Raw genomic sequence first — 24,427 nt, 5'->3', positions numbered from 1 at the left:
AAAAAAAAAAAAAAAAAAAAAAAAAAAGGCATGTTTCATCTACGCTTTCCAATCTCATGGCATAAAGTTGCCAAAATATTCTTTTGGAATTAAAAAATATCATTTTCCTATAGTTACGACTCCCTTTTGGGTTACATTTTTTATTTGTGCTTTTCTTCCTTGATCAGTCGCTGCGCAATTATCTACTTCATGAACATGCTTGTTATCTTGGTGTTTCAGTGATCTGTACGACAAATGTCTACTCTTAGCATCATCTGCTTTCAATTTTTCTTTGGTTTATTATTCCTTCTTCTAGATTTTTCATATAAGTACTTGTTAAGCCAGGCTCTGTGGCTCATGCCTGCATTACCAGCACTTTGGGAGGCTGAGGTGGGAGGATCACTTGAGTCCACTGAGTTTGAGACCAGCCTGGGCAACATTGTGAGACCACATCTCTACAAAAAATAGAAAGAATTAGCTGGGCATGGTGGTGTGTGCCTATGGTCCCAGCTACTTGGGAGACTGAGGTGGGAGGACCACTTGAACCCAGTTCGAGGCTGCAGTGAGCCATGATTACACGAATGCACTCCAGCCTGGGCGACAGAGCAAGACGCTTTTTTTTTAAGAGTACTTGTTTATTTTTTATCCTTTTTTTTCTGATAACTGCATTAAGATTGTAAGTTTTCCTTTAAGTGTTGTTTCAGGTTCCTCTTACAAGTTTTGATACTGTTCAGTTCTAAATATTCTGTAATGGCCATTGTGATTTCTCATTTCCTCTTTACTCCCAAATCCTTCAACTTACAAATATGGGAAAGATATTAAATGAGTTTTTATTAACGGTGCCTGCTGATCTAAATAATATCAAAGTTGTGCTCTGTAGGACAGCATTTTTTTTTTTTTTTTTAATTGGAGTCTCTCTCTGTCACCCAAGCTGGAGTACAGTAGCATGATCTTGGCTCACTGCAACCTCCACCTCCCAGGTTCAAGTGATTCTCCTGGCTCAGCCTCCAGAGTAGCTGGGATTACAGGCACCCACCACCACACCTGGCTAAATTTTGTATTTTTAGTAGATATGGGGTCTCACCATTTTGATTTCACCACGCCAGGCTGGTCTTGAATTCCTGACCTCAGGTGATCTGCCCACTTCAGCATCCCAAAGCGCTGGGATTACAGGCGTGAGGCACTGCGCCCAGCTGGACAGTAATTAATACTTGTTGAAGCTTCCTGAGTGACCTAATAAATGGTCAAAGTCTGCAAATGTTCCATGTGCCCCAAATAATGAATATTCTCTTCGCTATTTGTTGGGTACATTTCTATATGTGACAACTGGTTCACGTTTTTAGATCCTTTCTAATCTTTTGTCAGTTTCATCCTTCAGTTTGACAGAGACATGTTATAAATCTCTTATAAGATGGTAAAGTTTTTATTTCTCCTTGTAATTCTGCCTGTTTTTGGTCAATGTTCTGAGGCCAGGTTGTTAGGTCCTGCAAGTTCATGCCCTGCAGTGTGTTCCTTCTGGAGGCATCCTCTTTTCATCACGTAATATGCCTCTTTATTCTCATCCATCCTCTTTTTACCTTCACTTCTATTTTGGCTGACATTAATACATCAGCTTTCTTTTGTTTTGTTTTGTTTTTTGAGACAGAGTCTCGCTCTGTCGACCAGGCTGGAGTGCAGTGACGTGATTTCAGCTCACTGCAACCTCTGCCTCCCAGGTTCAGGAGATTCTCCCACCTCAGCACCACCACACCCAGCTAATTTTACGTATTTTTAGTAAAGACGGGGTTTCACCATGTAGGCCAGCTGGCCTCGAACACCTGACCTCAAGTGATCTGCCCACCTCGGCCTCCCAAAGTGCTGGGATTACAGGCATGAGCCACCGCGCCCGGCCTACACCGGCTTTCTTTTGGTCAATGTTTAGTTAGTTCATCTTTTCGCATCCCTTTATTTTTCAATTACACAATATTTTAAATACTCCAAAAGATGCAATGAATAATTTAACAAACCTCTGTGTACCCACTACCCAGCTTAAGAAATAAAACATCAGAATGTGGCCAGAACTCCCCAGTCTCATTCCCCTTCCTCTCCCCACCTCCCAGCAACCCCACCCCACCACCAGGAAAACTGTCCTGAATTTGGTGCTCATCATTCCTGTGCAAGCTTTTATACATTTACTACATGCATATCATAAACAGTATATGATATTGTTTTGCACATTGTTCATCCTTAAATAGTATCATACGCTATAAATACATTTAGTTCTAAGGCACTCATTTTCCCTTCTGCACAAACAGATCACACTTCTCTTATCCATTTCCCTGATAGTGAACATGCAGGTGATTTTCAGTTTTTTGTTATTACAAATAATGCTGCTAGGATTGCTTTACATGTTTCTTGTGCACTTGGGCAAAAAACTTTCCAGGGCATATACCTGGCAGGAACTGCTCATGCCAATTCCAGTGGAAGGGATATAATGAATTACTCCTCAGAGTGGTTCTACCAACCCACCAACAGCATAAAGAAACACTAATTTCTCCACTTCTTCTCTAAATCTTAATATTGTTAGATCTCTTAATTTTGGCTAAACTGACAGGTGGAAACGGTTGTTTCATTGAGGGTTTAATTTGCATTTCCCTGACTGCAGTAAAATTGATCATAGTTTCTTCTCCTGCCAGTTACTTGTTTTTATCCTTTGTCCTTTCACACTACATCGTTTGTCTTTTAATCTATCTGGAATTGATTTTCACACTTGGTACAAGGTGGGAATCCAATTTCATGTTTTTCTATATAAATGCTATCTGCAATGACAGCACTTGAGTTTTCTCTGTATAAATATTTCATCTGTAAATAATGACAGTTTTCTTTCTTGTCAATCCTGACAATTTTTATTTCATTTTTTCTTGTTCTACTGTGCTAAGACCCCTGATACTAATGTAATCTGCTAAGCGTTTTTATTTGGAAGGAGTGTTAGGTCTTACTTAAAAAAAAAAAATTATCACGGGCATTTGAAGCATACATAGAGTGTAGTACAATGAGCCCTACATGCCCATCACCCAGTTTCAGCCATCAGCAACTCTGCAATCTTATCTCCACTCCTCTCACCTCTAGCTGACTGTGCTTGTGCTAGAATTCCAATGCTTTCTCTGATCATACAGGGTTTGTATCCACCTTAATCTGTTAGTGTGACAAATTACATTCATAAGTTTTCTAATGTTGAATTGTCTTGCATTTCTAGGAAAAGTTCTAGTCAACTATAAAAATAATTTTTAAGAATATCTAGATTTGATTAGTGATGGTTTCCCCCGGATGTTTTCCTTCTGTGTTTGCAGAAGTGATCTGTATTTGCAGAAGTGATCTGTATTTTTCTTTTCTGATAGTGTCCTTGTTTAGTTTTTTTCATTATCAAGGCTACTCTAGTTTCATACAATAAGTGGCGAGCTATCCTTTTTTATATTCTGCAGAGGAGTCTGTATAAAATTGGAATAACTTCTTAAATAGCAGAATTCACGCATCATACTATCTGAACTTGGTAACTTGAGCAGGAGATTTTTAATTATTAAATTTTTTAAAATTTATTTTTTATTTCAATAGATTTTGGGAGAACAGGTGGTGTTTGGTTATATGACTAAGTTCTTTAGTGATTATCTCTGAGATTTTGGTGCACCCATCATGCAAGCAGCGTACACTGTAGTTTTTTTTTATTCCTCGTCCCCCTCCCACCCTTTCCCCAGAGTCCCTAAAGTCCATTGTATCATTCTTATGCCTTTGCATCCTCATAACTCAGCTCCCACTTACGAGAACACACAACGTTTGGGTTTCCATTCCTGACTTACTTCACTTACAATAGTAGTCTCCGATTCCATCCAGGTTGTTGCAAATGCCATTATTTCACTCTTTTTAGGGCTGAGTAGTATTCTATAGTATACTGGCATACACTATATTTTCTTCATCCACTCATTGACCAATAGGCATCTGGGTTGGTTCCGTATTTTTTGCAATTCCAAATTGTGCTGCTATAAACATGCATGTGCAAGTATCCTTTTTTTTTGAGAATTGTCTATTCATGTCCTTAGCCCTCTTTTTAGTGAGATTGTTTTTTTCTTGCTGATTTGAGTTCTTTGTAGATCCTGGATATTAGTCCTTTGTCAGATGTACTGATTGTGAAAATTTTCTCCCACTTTGTGGGATGTCTGTTTATTGATTATTTCTTTTGCTGTGCAGAAGCTTTTTAGTTTAATTAAGTCTCATACATTTATCTTTGTTTTTGTTGCATTTGCTTTTGGGTTCTTAGTCAAGAAGTCTTTGCCTAGCCAATGTCTAGAAGGATTTTTTCTGATGTTATCTTTATAACTCTTATGGTTTCAGCTCTTAGATTAAGTGTTTGACCCATCTTGAGTTGATTTTTGCATAAGGTGAGAGACGAGGATCCAGTTTCATTCTCCTACATGTGGCTTGCCAATTATCCCAACACCATTTGTTGAATAGGGTGTCCTTTCCCCACTTTATGTTTTTGTTTGCTTTGTCAACGATCAGTTGGCTATAAGTATTTGGGTTGATTTCTGGGTTCGCTATTCTGTTCATTGGTTTATGTACCTATTTATATACCAGTACCATGGTGTTTTGGTGACTATGACCTTATATCATAGTTTGAAGTTGGGTAATGTGATGCCTCTAGCTTTGTTCTTTTTGCTGATCTTGCTTTTTTTTTTTTTTTTTGAGATGGAGTCTCACTCTTGTCACCCAGACTGGAGTGCAATGGATGGCGCGATCTTGGCTCACTGCAAATTTCACCTTCTGAGTTTAAGTGATTCTTCTGCCTCAGCTCCCAAGTAGCTGGGATTACAGGCTCAAGCCACCACACCTGGCTAATTTGTGTATTTTTTTAAGTAGGGATGGGGTTTCACCATGTTTGTCAGGCTGGTCTCAAACTCCTGACCTCGGGTAATCTGCCCGCCTTGGCCTCCCAAAGTGCTGGGATTACAGGCATGAGCCACTGCACCTGGCCTTTTTTGCTTAGTCTTGCTTTGGCTATGCAGGCTCTTCGTTGGTTCCATCTGAATTTTAGGATTGTTTTTTCTAGTTCTGTGAAGAATGATGGTGGTATTTTGATGGGAATTGCATTGAATTTGCAGATTGCTTTTGGCAGTATGGTCATTTTCACAATATTGATTCTACCCATACATGAGCATGGGATGTGTTTCCATTTGTTTGTGTTGTCTATGATTTCTTTCAGCAGTGTTTCGTCGTTTTCCTTGTAGAGCTCTTTCACCTCCTTGGTTAGGTACCTAAGTATTTTATTTTTTGCAGCTACTATAAAAGGGGCTGAGTTCTTTATTTGATTCTCAGCTTGATCGCTGTTAATGTATAGAAGAGCAAAAGAGCTACTGATTTGTGTACATTAATTTTGTATCCTGAAACCTTGCTGAATTCTTTTATCAGTTCTAGGAGCTTTTTGGAAGTCTTTGGGGTTTTCAACATAAATAATCATATCATCGGCAAACAAACAGCGACAGTTTGACTTCCTCTTTACCGATTTGGATGCCCTTTCTTTCTTTCTCTTGTCTGATAGCTCTGGCTAGGACTTGCAGTACTATGCTGAAGAGGAGTGGTGAGAGTGGGCATCCTTGTCTTATTCCAGTTCTTGGGGGAATACTTTCAAACTTTTCCTGGTTCAGTATTATGTTGGCTGTGGGTTTGTCACAGGTGGCTTTTATTACATTAAGGTATGTCTCGTGTATGCTGATTTTGCTGAGGGCTTAATCATAAAGCGATGCTGGATTCTGTTGAATGCTTTTTCTGCATCTATTGAGATGATCATGTGATTTTGGTTTTTAATTCTGTTTATGTGGTGTTATCACATTTATTGACTTGCATATGTTAAACCATCCCTGCATCGCTGGTATGAAACCCACTTTATCATGGTGGATTATCTTTTTAATTTGCTGTTGGATTCAGTTAGCTAGTATTTTGTTGAGGATTTCTGCATCTATGTTCATCAGGGATATTGGTCTGTAGTTTTCTTTTTTGGTTATGCCCCTCCCTGGTTTTGGTATTAGGGTGATATTGGCTTATAGAATGATTTAGGGAGGATTCCCTCTTTCTCTATCTTGTGGAATAGTGTCGATATGATTGGTACTAATTCTTCTTTGAATGTCTGATAGAATTCTGCTGTGAATCCATCTGGTCCTGGACTTTATTTTGTTTGTAATTTTTTTATTACCATTTCAATCTCACTACTCATTATTGGTCTGTTCAGGGTATCTAATTCTCCCTGATTTAAGCTAGGATGGTTGTATCTTTTCAGGAATTTATCCATCTCCTCTAGGTTTTCTAGTTTATGTGCATAAAGGTGTTCACAGTAGCTTCAAATAATCTTTTGTATTTCTGTGGTATCAGTAGTAATATCTCCCATTTCATTTCCAATTGAGCTTATATTTGGATCTTCTCCCTCATTTTATTGGTAAATCTCACTAATGGTCTATCAATTTTATTTATCTAAATAAATAAAAAAATTTTATTTGTCTAAATAAAACAAAAATTTTATTTGTCTAAATAAAACAAAAATTTTATTTGTCTAAAACAAAAATTTTGTCTAAGTAAAATAAAAATTTTCTGTCTAAGTAAAATAAAAATTTTATTTATCTGAATAAATAAAATAAAAATTTTATTTGTCTAAATAAATTTATCTTTTTATTTATCTAAAAAGAACCAGCTTTTTGTTCAATTTATGTTTTGTAATTTTTTTTGTTTCAATTTCATTTAGTTCTGCTCTGATTTTCGTTACTTCTCTTCTGGTGGGTTTGGGTTTGGATTGTTCTTGTTTCTTCAGTTGTGTGAGATGCGACTTTAGATTGTCTATTTGTGCTCTTTCAGTCTTTCTGATGTAGGCATTTAAGGCTATGAACTTTCCTCTTAGCACTGCCTTTGCTGTATCTCAGAGGTTTTGATAGGTTGTGTCACTATTATCGTTCAGTTCAAAGATTTTTTTAAATTTCCATCTTGATTTCATTGTTGACCCAACAATCATTCAGGAGCAGGTTGTTTAATTTCCATGTATTTGCATGGTTTTGTGGGTGCTTTTGGAGTTGATTTCCAATTTTATTCCACTGTGGTCTGAGAGAGTACTTGATATAATTTAGATTTCTTTTTTTTTTTTTTTTTTTTTGAGACAGAGTCTCGCTCTCTCGCCCAGGCTGGAGTGCAGTGGCCGGATCTCAGCTCACTAAAAGCTCCAAATTTAGATTTTGTAAAATTTCCTAAGACTTGTTTTGTGGCCTATCATATGGTCCATCTTGGAGAATGTTCCATGTGCTGATGAATAGAATGTATATTCTGCAGTTGTTGGGTAGAATGCTCTGTAAATACCCATTAAGTCCATTTGTCGTAGGGTACAGTTTAAGTTCATTCCTTCTTTGTTGACTTTCTGTCTTGATGACCTGTCTAGTGCTGTCAGTGGAGTATCAAAGTCCCCCGCTATTACTGTGTTGCCGTCGATATCATTTCTTAGGTCTAGTAGCAATTATTTTATAAATTTTAGAGCTTCAGTGTTAGGTGCATATATATTTAGGATTATGATATTTTCCTGTTGGACAAGGCTTTTTATCATTATATAGTGTCCCTCTTTGTCTTTTTTAAGTGCTGTTGCTTTAAAGTCTGTTTTGTCTGATAAAAGAATGGCTATTCCTGCTCGCTTTTAGTCTCCATTTGCACATGAAATATTTTTCCACCCCTTTAAGTTTATGTAAGTCCTTATGTGTTAGGTGAGTCTCCTGAAGACAGCAGAAACATAGTTGGTGAATTCTTATCCATTCTGCCATTCTGTATCTTTTAGGTGGAGCATTTAGGTCATTTACATTCAACATTAATATTGAGATGTGAGATACTATCCTATTCATTGTGCTATTTGTTGCCTGAATACCATGCTGTTTTTTCATTGTTATTGTTATAGAGGTCCTGTTGGATTTATGCCTTAAGGAGGTTCTATTTTGGTGTATTTCAAAGATGTTTTTCAAGACTTAGAGCTCCTTTTAGCAGTTCTTATAGTGCTGGCTTGGTAGGGGCAAATTCTCTCAGCATTTGTTTGTCTGTAAAAGATCTGTATCATTCCTTCATTTATGAGGCTTAGTTTCATTGGACACAAAATTCTTGGCTGATAATTGTTTTGTTTAATGAGACTAAAGATAGGACCCTAATCAATCTCTTCTGGCTTGTAGGGTTTCTGTTGAGAAATCTTCCGTTGATCTGATAGGTTTTCCTTTATAGGTTACCTGATATTTTTGCCTCATAGCTCTTAAGATTTTTCCTTCATCTTGACTTTAGATAATCTGATGACTGTGTGCCTAGGCGATGAATTATTCTGCAATGAATTTCCCAGGTGTGTTTTGAGTTCTTGTATTTGGATGTCTAGATCTCTAGCAAGGCTAGGGAAGTTTTCCTCAATTATTCCCTCAAATATGTTTTCCTAACTTTTAGATTTCTCTTCCTCCTTGGGAACACCAATTATTCTTAGGTTTGGACACTTAACTTAGTCCCATACTCCTTGGAGGCTTCGTTTTTTGAAATTCTTGTCTTTGATGGATAGCGTTAATTCAAAAGGTTTTTCTTTGAGCGCTGAAGTTCTTTCTTCAGCTTGTTCGATTCTGTTGCTGAGATTTTCCAGTGCATTTTGCATTTCTCTAAGTGTGTCCTTGATTTCCAGAAACTGTGATTTTTTTATGCTATTTCACTGAAGAATTTTCCTTTCATAACCTGTATCATGTTTTTTATTTCTTTAAGTTGAATTTCACCTTTCTCTGGTACCTCCTTGATTAGCTTAATAATTTACCTTCAGAATTCCTTTTCTGGCAATTCAGAGATTTTGTCTTGGTTTGGATCCATTGCTAGTGAGCTGGTGTGATCTTCTGGGGGTGTTTAAGAACCTTGTTTTGTCATATTACCAGAATTGTTTTCCTGGTTCCTTCTCATTTGGAACCAGAGGGAAGATCTGGGACTCAAGGGCTGCTGTTCTCTTATCTTGGGGGTGCTCCCTAGATGTGGTGTTTCTCCCCCTGCCCCTAGGAATGGGGCTTCCTGAGAGCCAAACTGCAATGACTGTTTTTGCTCTTGTGGGTCTACCCACCCAGTGGAGCTACCGGGCTTCAGGCTGGTACTGGGGAGTGTCTGTCAAGAGTCCTGTGATGTGATCCATCTTCAGGTCTTTCAGGTGCAGATAACAGCACCTGCTCTGGTGAGGGTAGCAGGGGAGTGAAATGGACTCTGTGAGGGTCCTTGGCTGTATGTTTGTTGAGTGTGCTGGTTTTATATTGGCTGGCCTCCAGCCAGGAGGTGGCACTTTCAAGAGAGCATCAGCCGAGGTCCTGTAGAGAGGATGCAAACTTGTCCTAAGGTAGCCTAGTTAAGCATTCAGGTTTCTCAGGGGTGGGCAGGACCACAGAGCCCCCCAGGAGATTATAACCTTTGTCTTCGGCCATCAGGGTGGGTAGAGAAAGACCACCAGGTGGGGGCAGGAATAGGGTGTCTGAGCTCAGACTCTCCTTGGGCGGGGCTTGCTGTGGCTGCTGTGGGGGATGGGGGTGTGGTTCTCAGTCCAATGGAGTTACCTTCCCAGGAGGATTAAGGCCATTAGTCATACAGGTCCGCCAGGAAAGTGGGAGAAAGCCAGCAGTCACAGGCCTCACCCCACTCCCACGCAGCCCGCAGTCCAAAAGCCTGGTCTCACTCCTACCGTGCCCACCCCCAACAGCACCGAGTCTATTTCCAGGCAGCCAGTGCCCAGGGCTGAGAACTTGCCTGTGGTAGTTCCAAGAACTTCCTGTGGTAGTTCTTGGAGCAAAAGTTCATGATGTGAGTCTCCAGACGCTGCTCTGTCTGTCCGAGCAGAAGCTGCAAGCTAGTCCTTCCTCCTATCTGCCATCTTAATCCGATTCTGATCTAATTATTCAGTTTCTGAAATAGTTCCATTTCCTGTTTTTTCTTCAGTTAATTTCTTCTTGGGTAAAAATACATTAGTATTTTTTATTCTAAATCATCCACTTTACTAAATGTATAAGCTTTTGTCGTGCTTTCAAATGATCTGGGTGGATGGTGGTAACTCACTCCTATTTGTGTCTGAAAGTGTCTTTAGCTCTGCCCTCACACTTAAACCACAGCTGTCTGGATTCAGAATTCTTGGTAAATAGTGATTGTACCCTAATGTTTCCGTTACTTCTCCATGACCCTCTGGCATCTGTGCTCGTAAGATGTTGGCCATCAGACTATCTGTCATTATTTTATAGGAAATCTATTTTTCTAGGGCAGCATTTAAGATTTTCTTGAGATCACAATTTGTCTAGGTCTGGAATTATTTGTTTATCCTGCTTGACCATCTGAGCACATGTCCTCCAGGACTCACTCGGGAGGGGCACTGGCCACCCTCTCTTTTGCACCTCACATGGGAGCCTCCACTCCAGCCCACCCTCACTTCCTTCTCTCCAGGAAGCCTCACGACCTCATCTCCATGCCCAGCTGGCTCAGCCCCACCGCATCCTCCAGCTCACCCATGCTTTCTCTGATCATGTCTGGTGTACGGTTCACTCTACTTCTAAAATGTAAATAGCTATATATTTCATTTCTAGGATTTGATTTAGGTCTTTTCTTTGTTCTTACGTGCCTTTTTTCATAGTTTTGTGTTTTTTTAACTGGTTCTCCCTTTACCCCTTGGAGGATGTTAGGCATATTCGGTTTAAAGTCATCTGTGTTGGTTCTGTTATTTCCTCTTCTTTGGGAATGATTACGCCTTCTGACTGTAGATGCTATTGGCACTGTCTGGGATGCTGGCTGTTCCCAGCCCTCAGTTTGCAGATCCACCATGAGCACAGCTGAAGCTGCTTTCTTCCTCCTCACATGCCCTCCCTACCCCACTCCCAACCCCATTCAGAAGCCGGGGCTCCCATCCTGGGATCTCAGGACCCTGGTTCAGATTCACCTGTGGGAATTACAGGCCTAGCTACCAGTCAGCCCTGCCCTTCAGCCTTCCTGGTCTCTCCAGCCAAACAAGCCTTCACCCCTCCTCAGCCTCCTCCGAAGGGCCCAGGTACCTCCCCCAGTGCTCAGAGGGGGCTCAGCCACACCTGCACACTTCTGCTGCCATGGGACTCAGACTCCCAAGCCCATCTGCCGTTCTCAGGCCGTGTCCCGGTGCCTGGGTCTCTGCTGTCTCTCACCACTGTATGTTCTGTTCCATTTCTATTCCTCAGAGATTTTGTTTTTACTTGTCTAGGTCCTTTTAATTTCTAAATGTATTTTTTTTATCCTATTGCTGTGTTCAGAGCAGGGGACATGTAATGTCTGAATCAGAGCATCATCTGATCACAAAAGCCCACTTTCCTCCCAACTTCGACTTCTCTCCCTCACCCCACTCAGGTCTTGTCTTGCAACACACACGGCAAAGCGTGCCTGTGGTCATGGACCGCGCCACCCCACTGGCATGGAGCCCCTCCCTGCAACAGCTTCTACAGGGCAAAGCCTCAGCCTGGCCCGCCCACACCTGGAGTTTCCCGTCCCACACCTGCCACCTCATCGCCACCCCAGACACTCCTCACGTTTTTGCTGCTTTGCCGGGAATGCGCTCCTCCTAGTTTCCCTTGCCTGACATTCAGGACCCTACGGGCCGCCCCAGGCCTGTGACCTCCCTGTCGTGCAGCTGGGAGACCACCTACCTCTGTCCCAGAAGCTGACATAGGTCTTGTCACCCACTAAGAGCTCAAAAACATTTGGGAGACCAAAGTCTGGAAGTCACTGGCCTGTGAGCAGCCAAGGCTTTCAAGTCAGAGAGAGGGAGGACAGTCGGAGGCTGACAAGTGCCCCCGACTCGAGGAATAAGAGGAGAGGAGAAGAGGCAGCAACTCAAACATGAGACCAGAGGGGAAGAAGGGATGACAACAGCAAGGCCCTGACAGGCCTGGAGCAGATGCACCTCTGGGAGAAGAGCTGGCTCTGCCTGGCAGCGACTAGGAGCTGACGGGCCATAGGCTCCAGCCCAGCAGGGTGGGGGTGAGTGGGAAGATGTGAGAAAGTGGACAGCCGTGGAGGACTGTGGTGCAAATTAGGACAGAACTCCTCTTTCAGCCAATCGTCTAATTTGGTCTGAAGGGTCTGCTGGTAAGACTTCCTCCCTTTAAGAGAGTGGGACCGAAAGGACCCCTCTCTTCACACAGGTTGTAGGCTCCAGCCCTGACCAAGGGTAGGTAGGATCAGCGGCCCCAGGAGCCAGGGAGCCAAGCCGAGCCTCTGGCCTGCAGCAAACGAAGCCTGTTGGGCCTCCCCCTAAGAGGCACCACAGGCAAGACAACAGCCGCCATCTTGTTCAGTCTCAGACATGGCATCCAAGTATGTTTCATGGGACAGGAATGCAAGGCATTCTCTCATCAGTAAGGCCAGTCATGGGCAGGACTGTGGGGCCACAGCCTATGGAAGGGGAGAGTACCCAACCAAGAAAGTCCTTGAAAGGGAACCCTCCGAGAGGGCAGAGGCTGCGTAGGGAACCCTCCAAGAGGGCAAAGACTGCAAGCCAACAAGGTCTCCATCGTAGAGAAGTGGGCCCCCAGCCCCCACTTCCCAAGGAGCTGAGGGGGATAGTTTTCCAGATACAGATGAGAACTGAGGGGGTCACTGGGATCTGAGATAGTAGGGGGAGAAGTTTAGGAAGTGCTTTGTTTTTGTTCTCGGAGGATAAAAAACAGAAGTGCATGCAAGTCTCAGGAACTAAAAGATAAACTGGTGGCTTGAAGGCCAGCTGGGCCCCCCGGGAACTACACTTGCTCCCTACGGTGCTGCCACAGAATCCAGCTTCCTTCACCGTAGGGGCTGGGGTCCCCGGACCTGGAGATCTGCACGTTGCCGACTGCCTATGCTTCCCTCATTTGAGGAACACTGTGTCTGAAAGGTCGGCGATCTGGGCCGTGTGGAGGAACAAGGGAGGGAACGACAGGAGTCCGCCTTCCCAGCACCCAGGGGAGACAGGAGCCGGGCAGGCTGCAAATGTACAGAGCAGGGGACTTACCTGGAAGACAGTGAGGATGGCGGCAGGGAAGGTGTCAAAGTTGGTTGTGGGAGTCTCATCCTGGAAGTTGAACCTGAGGAAAACAGGAAGGCTTGGGCAGCGGCAGTCCCGTCAGCAGCGAGGCAGCGCCTGCAGGCTCCAGCGTGGCCTCAACCTGCTCGCTTCAGGCTGCAGATGGCCGCACACCAGCCCCTCTGAGGACCTTCTTGGTGGGAAGGTGGGTGGAGGCAGCCGGGGCAGCACTGTCTGCTCTGAGCTCTGCTTCCCTGCAAGCCCCCAGCCTTGAGCTCTCCCTCCCAGGCCCACTTACTGTCCCCCAAACAGCTGCATCCCCAGCAGGGCGAAGACCACAATGAACAGGAAGAGCAAGAAGAGCAGGCTGATGATGGACTTCATGGAGTTCAGCAGGGACACCACCAGGTTCCGCAGGGAGCTCCAGTACCTGCGGGGCCAGGCAGGGGGTCTGAGCCAGCTCCAGACGCTGACTTCACACTCATGGCTCTCTGCAGCCACACTTAAGGCTCCAGTGACTTTCTAAACCCTGAGGGCTGCACACCTAGGTGTGAAGTTAGAGCTTTTCTCTGGAGTTTCAGGCCCACTACCCTGGACTTCTCTCCCCGAGGGCCCCATGGGAAGGCAGAGAAAAACACACCCAGTGCAGGACTCATCTCATCCTCCCAAACTGCTCCCTGTCCCTAGGTTCAGGAGGACGAGGCCACCATCCAGGTGGCCAGGCCCAATCCCACACTTCATCCTTGGCCCCTCCCGGCCCCTCACTCCTCAACACCCAGTCAGCCACCAAGTGTCTCAGACCAGTGCCATGTGAAGCAAGTCCCACAACTGTTGTCATCAGCCCACAGCGGGAGGAGGAGCTACACCAGAACCTAGAGCAGATCTTCTGCAAGCGCTGTGGCCGGTGGCAGAGACCCTGGCTCCAGTGCCCCCTCACCAGGGACCAGGGACACGCGGCGTGGAGAGCTTGTAGGGCGGCACCACACAGACTCTCTGTGGTATCCCACAACGCTCCCCATCCCAGAGGTCAGTGACCATGCCCTGCTCATGCACGGGTCCCCATGGCACACAGGCACCACCGAGGCTGCTGACGGCAACTGAGGGGCCGGTCCCTCATGTCCCTGTGCCTCTGCACGTGCTGTCCCATCTCCCTGGAATGGAGGGACTGCAGGACAGACACTGGTCTCCTTCTGAGCTCACTCTATCCCTGGGCACCCCTGGGCTCCCAAACCGTGTCCTTCTCCCTGGTGCCCACATCAGAGGCCCTGCGACCCTCCATGGATTCTCTTACAAAGTACCTGAGGGCTAATGGCAGATGAGCTGGAAGACTCTGGGAAAGGAATGGAGCCTTCTCCTGGGACTAGCAGGAGTCTAGGCCAGCCTGCCTCAGGACAGGGTCACCTACTTCCTGGGAGAAAATGGAGCCCAAGATGCCAGACCTGGAGGTGGGGTAAAGGCAGCCCTGTGGACACTTCCTGAAGCCTCACACCAGCAAGTTCTGGGAAGGCAACAGAAGTCTGAGGACACACAGCACAGAGCGCCAGTGAGGATTCATGGGCCCAGCGGGACTCAACTCTGCCCAAAACTCTTCTGCCTGTATAGCTTCATATCCTCCTATGGTCTTAGGTTTTGATTTAAAATGGATTGGAAAAGACCTGGGATTTCAGTTGCCCTGGGGAGGTCAGTGGGCTTCTGAGAGGTCGTCTTGGTCACTAGAGGTGTGACCTTGACCTGGCCCTGCATGGGCTCAGTGTCAACAGTTCTGCTCCTTGGGCCCTGCAGCTGCCAAGGACACACACCAAGGTCCATGCTGACCCACGTGTACATCTGGTAGGGTCCAGCTGCTCAGGAGCCTCCACAGCGCAGCCTTTGCTGCTGATGAGACTGCTGTGAGGAGGGTCTCTCTCTCTTCCCCACTACAACTCTGGCAGTGAGGGGAAGGGTTTTCACCCTGGTCCTCCTCTCACTACCTGCATCTGTCACTTCCTGGGCTTCAGTCTCTTTGTAGGCAAACTGCAGCAACTCACTGCCAGAGTCAAGTGGGACATAACTGTAAACATGGTCTTGTCACTGCCATCGTCAGCAAGGTGCAGGGTGGAGAAAGCAGGCCTGGGCATGGGGGTCTGGCAGGTGCCAGGCTGGCTCAGTGAGAAGCTCAGGGCCATGGCAGGGTGCACACAGGCTCTCCAGGGGTGGAGCTGCAGGGGAGGTTGGCAGACTTGGGGGCTGGACGATGGAAAAGCTTCCATCTGATGACTTCTGTCTTCCTCATTAACTACAAAGCAAAGTCACCTTTGAAGGCTGGGAAGATGGGGTGGTGGTTTCAAGACAGGAGACGACGGGAAATCGTGGAAAGCAAGTGAACAAGAAAGCTAAAGGGTGTGTCGGCAGCACGGAGGCCAGTCTGGGATGGCCCTGAGGGCAGATGTGGCCCCACAAGGCTGTTTTGGAACCACCTTTTGTATTTAAACCAACTGTAAGCCACAGAGAGAGCTTCTGGGTGCTGTGAACTCCTGGGGACAAGCACCCCGTGTGGCTGATCCCACGCCCTCTCCACCCTACACCTGCCCTCGCCTGGGAGTGCGGCGGACGTACTTCGTGACTTTGAAGATCCTCAGCAGGCGGAGGGCCCGCAGCACGCTGATCCCAAAGGAGCTTCCCGGCTTGATGGCCGCCCAGACCACTTCAAAGACGCTCCCCACAATGACCTGCAACGGGATGGCATTAGCCTTGGGTGCACCGCATCTGCACCTGTGCATGCAGATGGATGTGTGTGCGCACTCTGCGTGGCTGCACCTCTCCGTAAGGAACCATCCTGCTTCCTTGTCTGACAATCAAGCCAGACAGGGTAACACAAGGCACACACCTCACACTGAGATCTTGGAACCTTTGGGGAAGGCTGTAGAGTCCCACCAGTCCTGGTACCCGCCCTCCCTCCCACCCCCCACCCCAGACACACCAGGAGGACACAGGACATAGACCACGTTAGGCCTGCTGGCTTCCTGGCAGATCTTACAACCACCTGGTCTAATACCTCCTCTGTGCTTGACCACAGCCTGGTGACACTGGTGTCTTCTTCAACACCTCTGGAGCTGGGCAAACTCTCAGACAGCCCTGACTCTTAGACTGTTCTCTCACAGACTAGCAAAATCTATCTCCCTGTAACTTCCCCTCCCTGGTTCTGCCACTACTCCAAGATACTCAGATTCATAAATTGCATCTTGAGTCTTTTCTTCTCCCAATGACCAGGAAACAGCACATGCCACCAAGAACAGATTATGGCAAGCCTGCCTGTTTGTTTCATGCACTGTTGATGTTGATGAGCTGGAATTTGTGAGCAAGGTACACATCCTTCCTTCCAGCCGTTCCTCAGATAGACTGTGAGGAGGGTTGTCCTGGTCAGGGCCTGGTGTGAGGGACTCAGAAAGGACAGACCAGTGGGGCTGGAACACAGCAGACCCTTTACCACCTTCCCTCTAGACAGGACAAGCAAGGGGCCCCAAAATGAATTCTCTCCCAGGCCACTACCTCAAGGGGCACAATCTGGGCTCACAGTCAGCAGGAGCGCCCATGTCTTCTTCATGTGTGTTTAATTCTCATTTCCTCTAAGCCACACTTCTGCAACTGGTGTGGAGAATTCAAATGTTGAGCCTCTCAAACTCAATTATATTGTATTTGGGACATATATTTTCCACAGTTTCAGTCATTTCCACCAATTTCACATCAACCGCAAAGCTGATGAGCTTAACGTCAATGCTCTCAGGAAGTCACTGAGAGAACGATGAATATGCTAAGACAGAGCCCTAAGGTACATCTCTAGAGACTTCCCTACAGGTTGACACTAATCTGTTAACCAGCATGTCTGGGAATGGCTGTGCACCATTTATGGATCAACTCAAATGCACAGTCATCTGCTGCACATTTCTCTACCTTGTCCACAGATCACCATTCAGAGAATATCTAACGTTCTGTCAACAACCAGGTACACCAATATCCACAGCACCTGTGATAACCCTATCAATACAACAAACTGGGTGAGCTTGCCACCCCAGTCTTGCCAAGAGTGCCATCTGTTCTTGGTGATCACATGTGGCCCTTGATCATCACCACCAACTTTTCTCTGCACTAGCAAATCATCCAGATGTTTGCCTAGGGTTGAAGATTGTAGTTTTCTAAACATACTTTCTTCACATTGCCAGTCTTCCAGCATCTCTCCTGTTTTCCACTAATTATCAAAATTTGTCCTCACTGGTTCATGTAGTAGGCAGCCTCTAAGATGGCCTCAGTAATCCCTACCACCCAGTATTCACTCCCTTGTATAATGCTATCCCCTTAAGGATGAGTTGGACCTAGTGACTCACTCTTAGTAAACAGAATACAGCAAAAGTGATAGGATGTCACCTCTGAGATCAGATTACAAAAGGACTGGTTTCTGTCTTGGGAACTCTTGACTCTTTCTCTGAACACCAGATATCGTGTCATAAGGACACTCCGGCAGCTGGGAGAGGCCCATGTGACCAGGAACAGAGGCCTCCCAGCAGCCACACCAGTAAGCCTGTAAGCAGATTTTTTGAGGTCCATTGACAGCCACAGTGAGCATGAGGCTGGAAGTGAATTCTCCAGCCCCAAATGAGCCTGAGAAGACTGCAGCCTCACTAGAGACTGCAAGCCAGGTGCACCCAGTTAAGCCACCCTGATTCCTGACTCACAGAAACAGTGAAATAATAAATATTTGTTTTCTTATGCCACTAAGCTTTTGGGTAATTTGTTCCCCAGCAGGAAAAGTCAATACAGATTTTGGAATCAGAAGTGGGGTGATGCTGTGATAAAAACCTAAAATGTGGGAGTGGTTTTGGAACCAGAGGATGGACACTGAGCAGCACATTAATGAAGGGCTAAAGCGCACTTAACACACAATTCATAGAATTTTGGACATTAAGCATGCTGCACATCAGGGTCTGCAGGAAAGCGAGGAGAATTTCATAGGAAGCTAGAGGAAGGGGTCCTGTTGTGTGCTGGCAGAAAATTTAGCCACACTGTTGCATGCAGCTATGTAAAAAGCAGAAAACAGGCAAGGCGCAGTGGCTCATGCCTGTAATCCCAACACTTTGGGAGGCTGAGGCAGGCAGATCACTTGAGGTCAGGAGTTTGAGACCAGCCTGACCAACATGGTGAAACCCCATCTCTACTAAAAATACAAAAAAAATAGCTGGACGTGTTGGTGGGTGCCTGTTAGCTACTCAGGAGGCTGAGGCAGAAAAATTGCTTGAACCCAGGAGGCAGAGGTTGCAGTGAGCCGAGATCGTGCCACTGCACTCCAACCTGGGCAACAGAGCGAGACTCTGTCTCAAAAAAAAAAGGAAGAAAACATGCTTAATAAACCAGGGGATCAACCTCAAGAGATCTCAGAGCCAAGTGCTGAAGGTGCCACCTGATGTCTTCTTGCTGCTTATAGTCAAATGTGAGAGGAGAGAGCTAAACCAAGGAAAGTGCATTAAATAAAAGGAAGCCAGGACTTGCTGGTTTTGAATATGCTTAGCCTCTCCAGATCTCAACATCAATAATGACAAGGTCTCAACAAAGATATGGAAAAAAATGCTCAACACCACTAATCAGAGACGTGCAAATCAAAACCACAGTGAGATACCATCTAACACCAGTCAGAATGGCTATTACTAAAAAGTCAAAAAACAACAGATGTTGGCGAAGCTACGGAGAAAAGGGGATGTTGGTGGGAATGTAAATTAGTCCAGTCACTGTGGAAAACAGTTTGCAGATTTCTCAAAGAACTAAAATAGAACTACCATTTGATCCAGCAATCCCACTACTGGTTATATACCCAAGGGGCTATAACTCATTCTACCAAAAAGACACATGCATTTGTTCACCACAGCACTATTCACAACAGCAGGGACACAAATCAACTTAGGTGCCAGTTAACAGTGGATTGGATCAAGAAAATGCGGTATATATACACCATGGAAGTCTGCACAGCTATTAAAAAAATAACATGTATTTTGCAGTAATATGGATGCGGCCAGAGGCCATTATCCTAAGTGAATTAATGCAGAAACAAACACCAAATACCACACATTCTCACAAGTGGGAGCTAAACAAGGATACACATGGACACAAAGAAGGGAACAATAGACACTGGGGAGTACTAGAGGGAGGAGGGAGGGGGAAGGGGTTGACAAGCTATCTTCCGGGTACTATGCTCACTACCTGGGTGATGGGATCGTGTGTATCCCAAACCTCAGCATCACACAATATACCCATGTAACAAACCTGCACATGTAATCCCTGAATCTAAATAAAACCTGAAATTTTAAAAAGAGAGAAAGGTGGCATGGTCTAAAGATGAAGCCAAGGGCAAGACTGTGACTTTTATTTGAGATCCCGAAAGGATCAAAGGTGGTGCCTCAGAGCACTACTCACCCACACTTTCAGGCTCTTCAAAGAGATTGAGGGTGCCTCACACATCCGGTCAATGAAGCAGGAACTTCTCTAAGACACTGGAGGTGCTGACCCTTAGCATCTCAACAGGAACACAGACAGAAAAGGTCTAAGGCCTAATAGGTGTGGGTAGAACTTTTTTCTAATAAAGTGAACCCCAAGCTTCACAACATATCCATAAAGTTCTTAGAGGACATATATGCAGAGACATCACCAACTTGGACTGAAAGAATCAAGACAATACAAAACGAAAATAGGTCTTCAGATTCCCAAAATTCTGCCAGTGGGAAGTAGGCTGAGAAAATCATTCAGCTGCAAACCTGAACTACCTTTCATGGAAAAGCAAAGGGAGTGAGAGGGCAGAACCAAGAGCCCAGGGGGCTTCCTGGCTGTAACAACGAATCCCAGACTTTCCAGCATGTGCCCAGCTGGATTTCAGAATCCCTATGGACCAGTGGCTCAGCTTTCTGCTGTCCCCTTGCTGAGCAGGAATATCTACTGCAGTTACCCTATGCCCATCCTACCACTGCCCACTGAATGTTGAGTGTAGATAACTCTCTAGTTCCACAGGTCAACAGATTAAGAGGCACCGTGGCCACTGCACTTAGGGAACTACATTCAAGGAGCCTCACCCACACCTGGACCTAACTGAGGATGAGATTCTGGACTTTGAGCTGATGCTATAATGGATAAGATTTTGGGGCGTTGTCAGGGGTGAAGGTGTTTTACACTGGGAAGGATATGAGCCACCGACAGCCAGAGGGCAGGCTGTGGCAAGCAGCCTCTTCCATGGCCCCAGTGGTCGTCACTGTCTGGTGTTCACATACTTGTGTAATATGCTCCCATATATTCCTCTCCCCAGCCCAGTCACTGGGCCCAGTGACGCACTCCTAACTAAAAGACTATGGCAAAACTGATGGGATCTTTCTTTCAAGACAGAGTTTCTATAGCTTCTGTCTTATGTACATACTCTCAGTTCTCTCCCTCAGACCACAGCTGAGGACGTTCCAGCAGCCTATGGAGAGGCCACATGACCAGGAACCCGCCCTTCCAGCAACCAAATGCATGAGCTTGACACCAGATTCTCCAGTCCCAGTCAAGCCATGGAATGACCATATCCTTGGCCTTCAGCTGGGCTGAAGCCTCATAGGGGACAGTGTGCCAGAGATACCCAGTGCCACACCTGAATTCCTAACCCATAGAAATGTGAGACAGATTTTTGTAGTTTAAAGCTGCTAAGTGTTAGAAGAATGTGTTAGCTTATGTGCAAATTATCCCCATGTCCTGAGATCCAGTCAGTTCTGATCAGAAGATTAGAAGATATGAAAAAGATCCCTGCATCTCTGACATCTCCATCTCTTCAGCTCCCTCGGCCGATGCACTCAGAGCTTCTTTGTGACCAAAAAGTCAAAGGGTAAGAAGGGTTGTTGTCTTCCCACCATCTATCGAAATCACAGGTCTCCATGTCTCAGAGAGCACCCTGGATGGCCACCGCCTTCCCTTCCTCAGAGATCAGAGGCACAGCATGATGCAGAACCACTACCCCTGAGGCCAGAAAGCCAGGCTCACCCACTGACTCCTCTCAAACCGATGGGCAGCCTGGGGCCAGTCACACAATGTCTGCCATTATCATCAGTAAAATGAGAGTCCTTGTGAGGATTCAACAAAATCACAGACACAAATGTCTACCACCTGTAGAAGTACAGTGCTCATGAGAGAAAACGTCTGATTAAGGTGAATTTTCTAACGGAAGCTTTACTACCACGGTCCAGGCCCCTCTCTGGCTCCTGTAAACTCTGCAGAGCTCCAAACCCTCCCTTGGGGGGGCGGCACTCCTACTCCCCACTCCTTCTTGAGGAGGCAGTGCTCCCACCTGTCACTCCTTCATGGGAGGGCACTCCTTCATGGAAGGGGTAGTGCTCCCACCCTTCACTCCTTCCTGGGGAGGGGGCAGTGCTCCCACCTGTCGCTCCTTCCTGGGGGGGGAGGGTAGTGCTCCCACCCTTCACTCCTTCCTGGGGGCGGCAGTGCTCCCGTCACTCCTTCCTGGGGGGGCAGTGCTCCCACCTGTCACTCCTTCCTGGGGGGGAGGGTAGTGCTCCCGTCACTCCTTCCTGGGGGGGGGCAGTGATCCCGCTCCCCCTCCTGGGGGGGGGGGGGTCCCCGCCCCCCCCCCCCCCCTGGGGGGGGGGGCAGTGCTCCCACCTGTCACTCCTTCCTGGGGAGGGGGCAGTGCTCCCACCTGTCACTCCTTCCTGGGGGGAGAGGGTAGTACTCTCACCCTTCACTCCTTCCTGGGGGGGTAGTGCTCCCACCTGTCACTCCTTCCTGCGGGGGTAGTGCTGGAAGCATTGTTACTCCTTCCTGGGGGACTCTGCTCCCACCTTTCACTCCACCCTGAGGGGGGCAATGCTCCCACCCTTCACTCCTTCCTGGCGGGGGCAGTGCTCCCACTTGTCACTCCCACTTGTCACTCCTTACTGAAGGGTTTGAAATGCTCTGGTACAAAGACTTGGAGGGGGTACTTACTCCCACTCCTCCCTCCTCCCTCAGGGGGCAGCTTGCCCACCCATCATTCCCAGCCTCCAGCAGGAAGACTCAGAACTCAGCCTCTGGGCAGGTGCCGACAGTGCCACATCCCTAGGCTCTGGGTTCAGGTCCCAGGAAGTGTCCTGTGCTCCCTGCCGGGTTCCAGTGAGGAGATTCTCGGACTGCCCTGCCCTGCCCTCTGTGCTCGAGTGTCATGGTAAGCTGTGAAACACACTGCCTCCAAGGCTTCTCCCACCTACAGAAATTGGTAAAGAGTCCCAGGCCAGGGCCACCACCTCCCCCAGCCCCATAGAGAGGGCAAGACCATCATGGCCTATCATGCCCTAACCCCCAGAAGTGCTGGTGAATGTACCCAAGCCTGCCCAGGGCTAGAGCCCCCCTGAGCTCCACTGGGGAGAGACTGAGCCCTCCATAGGTTTGTGAGATCCCAAGCATGGAGGTAGCTGCAGCGCCTTCAGCTGATTGTGAAAGTCTATGGACAGGATCAGAAGAGGGAAGGGTGACCTCTCGCCAACAGACAGCGACTGAGGCTGACACTCCCATCAGTCAGGCCCAGCCAGGACAGGCCTCCCTCTGCCAGCTCCCTGCTCCTCACTGTCTTCAGGCAGCCTTTCTGACCCATGTAGGGTCACAGACCCCAGCCCACACGGGGCATGGCCTATGGGAAGGGGCCGTGTGCGCCGGAAGGAAAAGATACAGCCTGGGCCCCTGTGGGCCCCTGATCAGGCCTCTCACTCACCCCAAAGTCGAAGCAGTTGAAGGAGGACCGGAAGTAGCTTCTGGGCCCCAGGCCATACATCTTCAGGGACATCTCTGTGAGGAAGAGACCCAGGAAAACAAACTCTGCAAAATCTAGGAGAAGCCGGAGAAGAGGGGGATTAGCTCGAGGCCTCCTCCCACTCTGGCTCCAGCCCACACTGGAGGACACCAGACCTCTGGGCCTTCCCAGGGCTGAGCCTTCCAGGCCTGGCCTATGGTCCCATGCTCTGAAGTCTCAGCCCAGGAAAGGAACGATGGATTCAGAGGGACACGGAGAGGTACCTGTTCCGGTCTGAAAGGTGGTGAGTCCCCAGTGCCTCTGAGACCCAGAGAAGTACGGGCTCAGCAGGAGGCAAGCTCCCGAGATCAGCCCAGGTGTGAGTTCTGGGGTCATGGGGGTGCCCCCTCCTTACCAGAGGAGGGCCTGGGGCTATGAGGCAAAGGGCCCCATTTACCCCGAGGAGAGGCCCAGCTACAGCTTCCAGCTGGTCCTTCCGCCTCTGGCCTCACCCTAATCTCTAACCGAAGGTGGGGTCCCTCAACCTCCTTGTCAGAATCTCCCATCTTTCCACTGGGACTTCCCAGTGGAAAGACGCCTCTTCCCAAGATGGCCACGGCACTGTGGCTGACTTGTATTCTGTTCACGTTTGCTGCCCTGAGGGGAGACCTCCTCCATCACCGCACTCCTCTCCAGCACAAGGCTGCCAAGAGGCACTGTCCCCTTGCACTGTCACCGAGTCACACAGAGGTTCCTGCAGGCACAGCAGCAGTGGAGGGGAGCTGTCTTGGGCCCAGGAGTCCTGCTGACCCTTCCAGGCCTCAGGATTGAGGGAGGCTATGCTGGGGCTAGAGGGCTGTGCTGGGAATTCAAGGTACACAGACTCTGCTCACCCAGCCCAAGCAGAAAGAGGGAGGCAGCACAAAAGAACGCCGTGGCTCCAGAGCTCGGTGAAGCCACAGGCAGCAGGAGGCCCAGCGAGGCCCAGCCACTGGCTCAGCCAGGAGTCCTAGGCATCAGGGTGAGGCCACTGTCTCTGACTCTCCTCCCAAAGGGTTGGGCAGGGATTGGCTCTTAAACTTCTCACAGTGCTGGTCAGGCCAAAGGCACCATGGCTCTGCCGGGGCAGCAGGGGCTAAGGAGGTGGCAGAGCCCACATGGAGAGCAAGGTCCTGGGAGGGCATGAAGGGCAGGCCCCTGAGAGTCCACGACTGGGCAGAGTCCAGCTCAGCCTTCCCAGGGCTTCTGAATCCCCCTCTACAGTCTCTGTTGGGACACGGGACCTTCAGCAGACACAACTCCTGATAAAGCAGACACAGGAAGAGGGGGCCACACACTCTTCCCACTCCTATGCTCCTAAAATCTCCTCCACCAAGGGCTATGCTGCACAGGTCCGGACAGCCTCGGTCGGGGGCAAGTCTGCAGCAGCCCAGACCTGGGACAAGCAGAGATGACAACTTCTCAGACCACTCAGGCACCGTGCAAACAGACAGGAGTCTCAGGGAGGGGACACCCCGCTTTGTATGGCCTGAGCACATGGACAACCAGTTCCTTGGAGCAAGTCACCTGCAGCAAGCCTGGCCTCTGACACCAGCCAGAAAATCACTAGGCACTCAAGCTAAGCATGGGATGAT

The 24,427-nt window shown here is 47.5% G+C and overlaps 1 protein-coding gene across 23 annotated transcripts in view; it reads right to left on the bottom strand.

The window, feature by feature from the left end:
- CACNA1B (calcium voltage-gated channel subunit alpha1 B) overlaps window positions 1-24,427 on the bottom strand; it is a 244,247-nt gene that overhangs the window by 119,660 nt on the left and 100,160 nt on the right. For all 23 annotated transcript variants that reach the window (XR_009215330.1, XR_009215331.1, XR_009215329.1 and 20 more), the window contains 4 exons: window positions 22,776-22,888; window positions 15,626-15,738; window positions 13,329-13,460; window positions 13,019-13,091 (listed from right to left, as the gene is read on the bottom strand). Coding sequence is in view for 19 of the 23 variants with exons in the window: in XM_058445703.1 (XP_058301686.1) it covers window positions 13,019-13,091; window positions 13,329-13,460; window positions 15,626-15,738; window positions 22,776-22,888 (431 nt within the window). In the remaining 4 variants the exon portion in view is untranslated. The remainder of the gene's footprint in view (window positions 1-13,018; window positions 13,092-13,328; window positions 13,461-15,625; window positions 15,739-22,775; window positions 22,889-24,427) is intronic.

This window comes from Hylobates moloch, unplaced genomic scaffold (genome assembly GCF_009828535.3).
Source record: "Hylobates moloch isolate HMO894 unplaced genomic scaffold, HMol_V3 SCAFFOLD_10, whole genome shotgun sequence".
Taxonomy (NCBI): Eukaryota; Metazoa; Chordata; class Mammalia; order Primates; family Hylobatidae; genus Hylobates; species Hylobates moloch.
The sequence above is the reverse complement of the archived record's forward strand: the minus strand, read 5'-3'. Positions and strand labels throughout refer to the sequence as shown.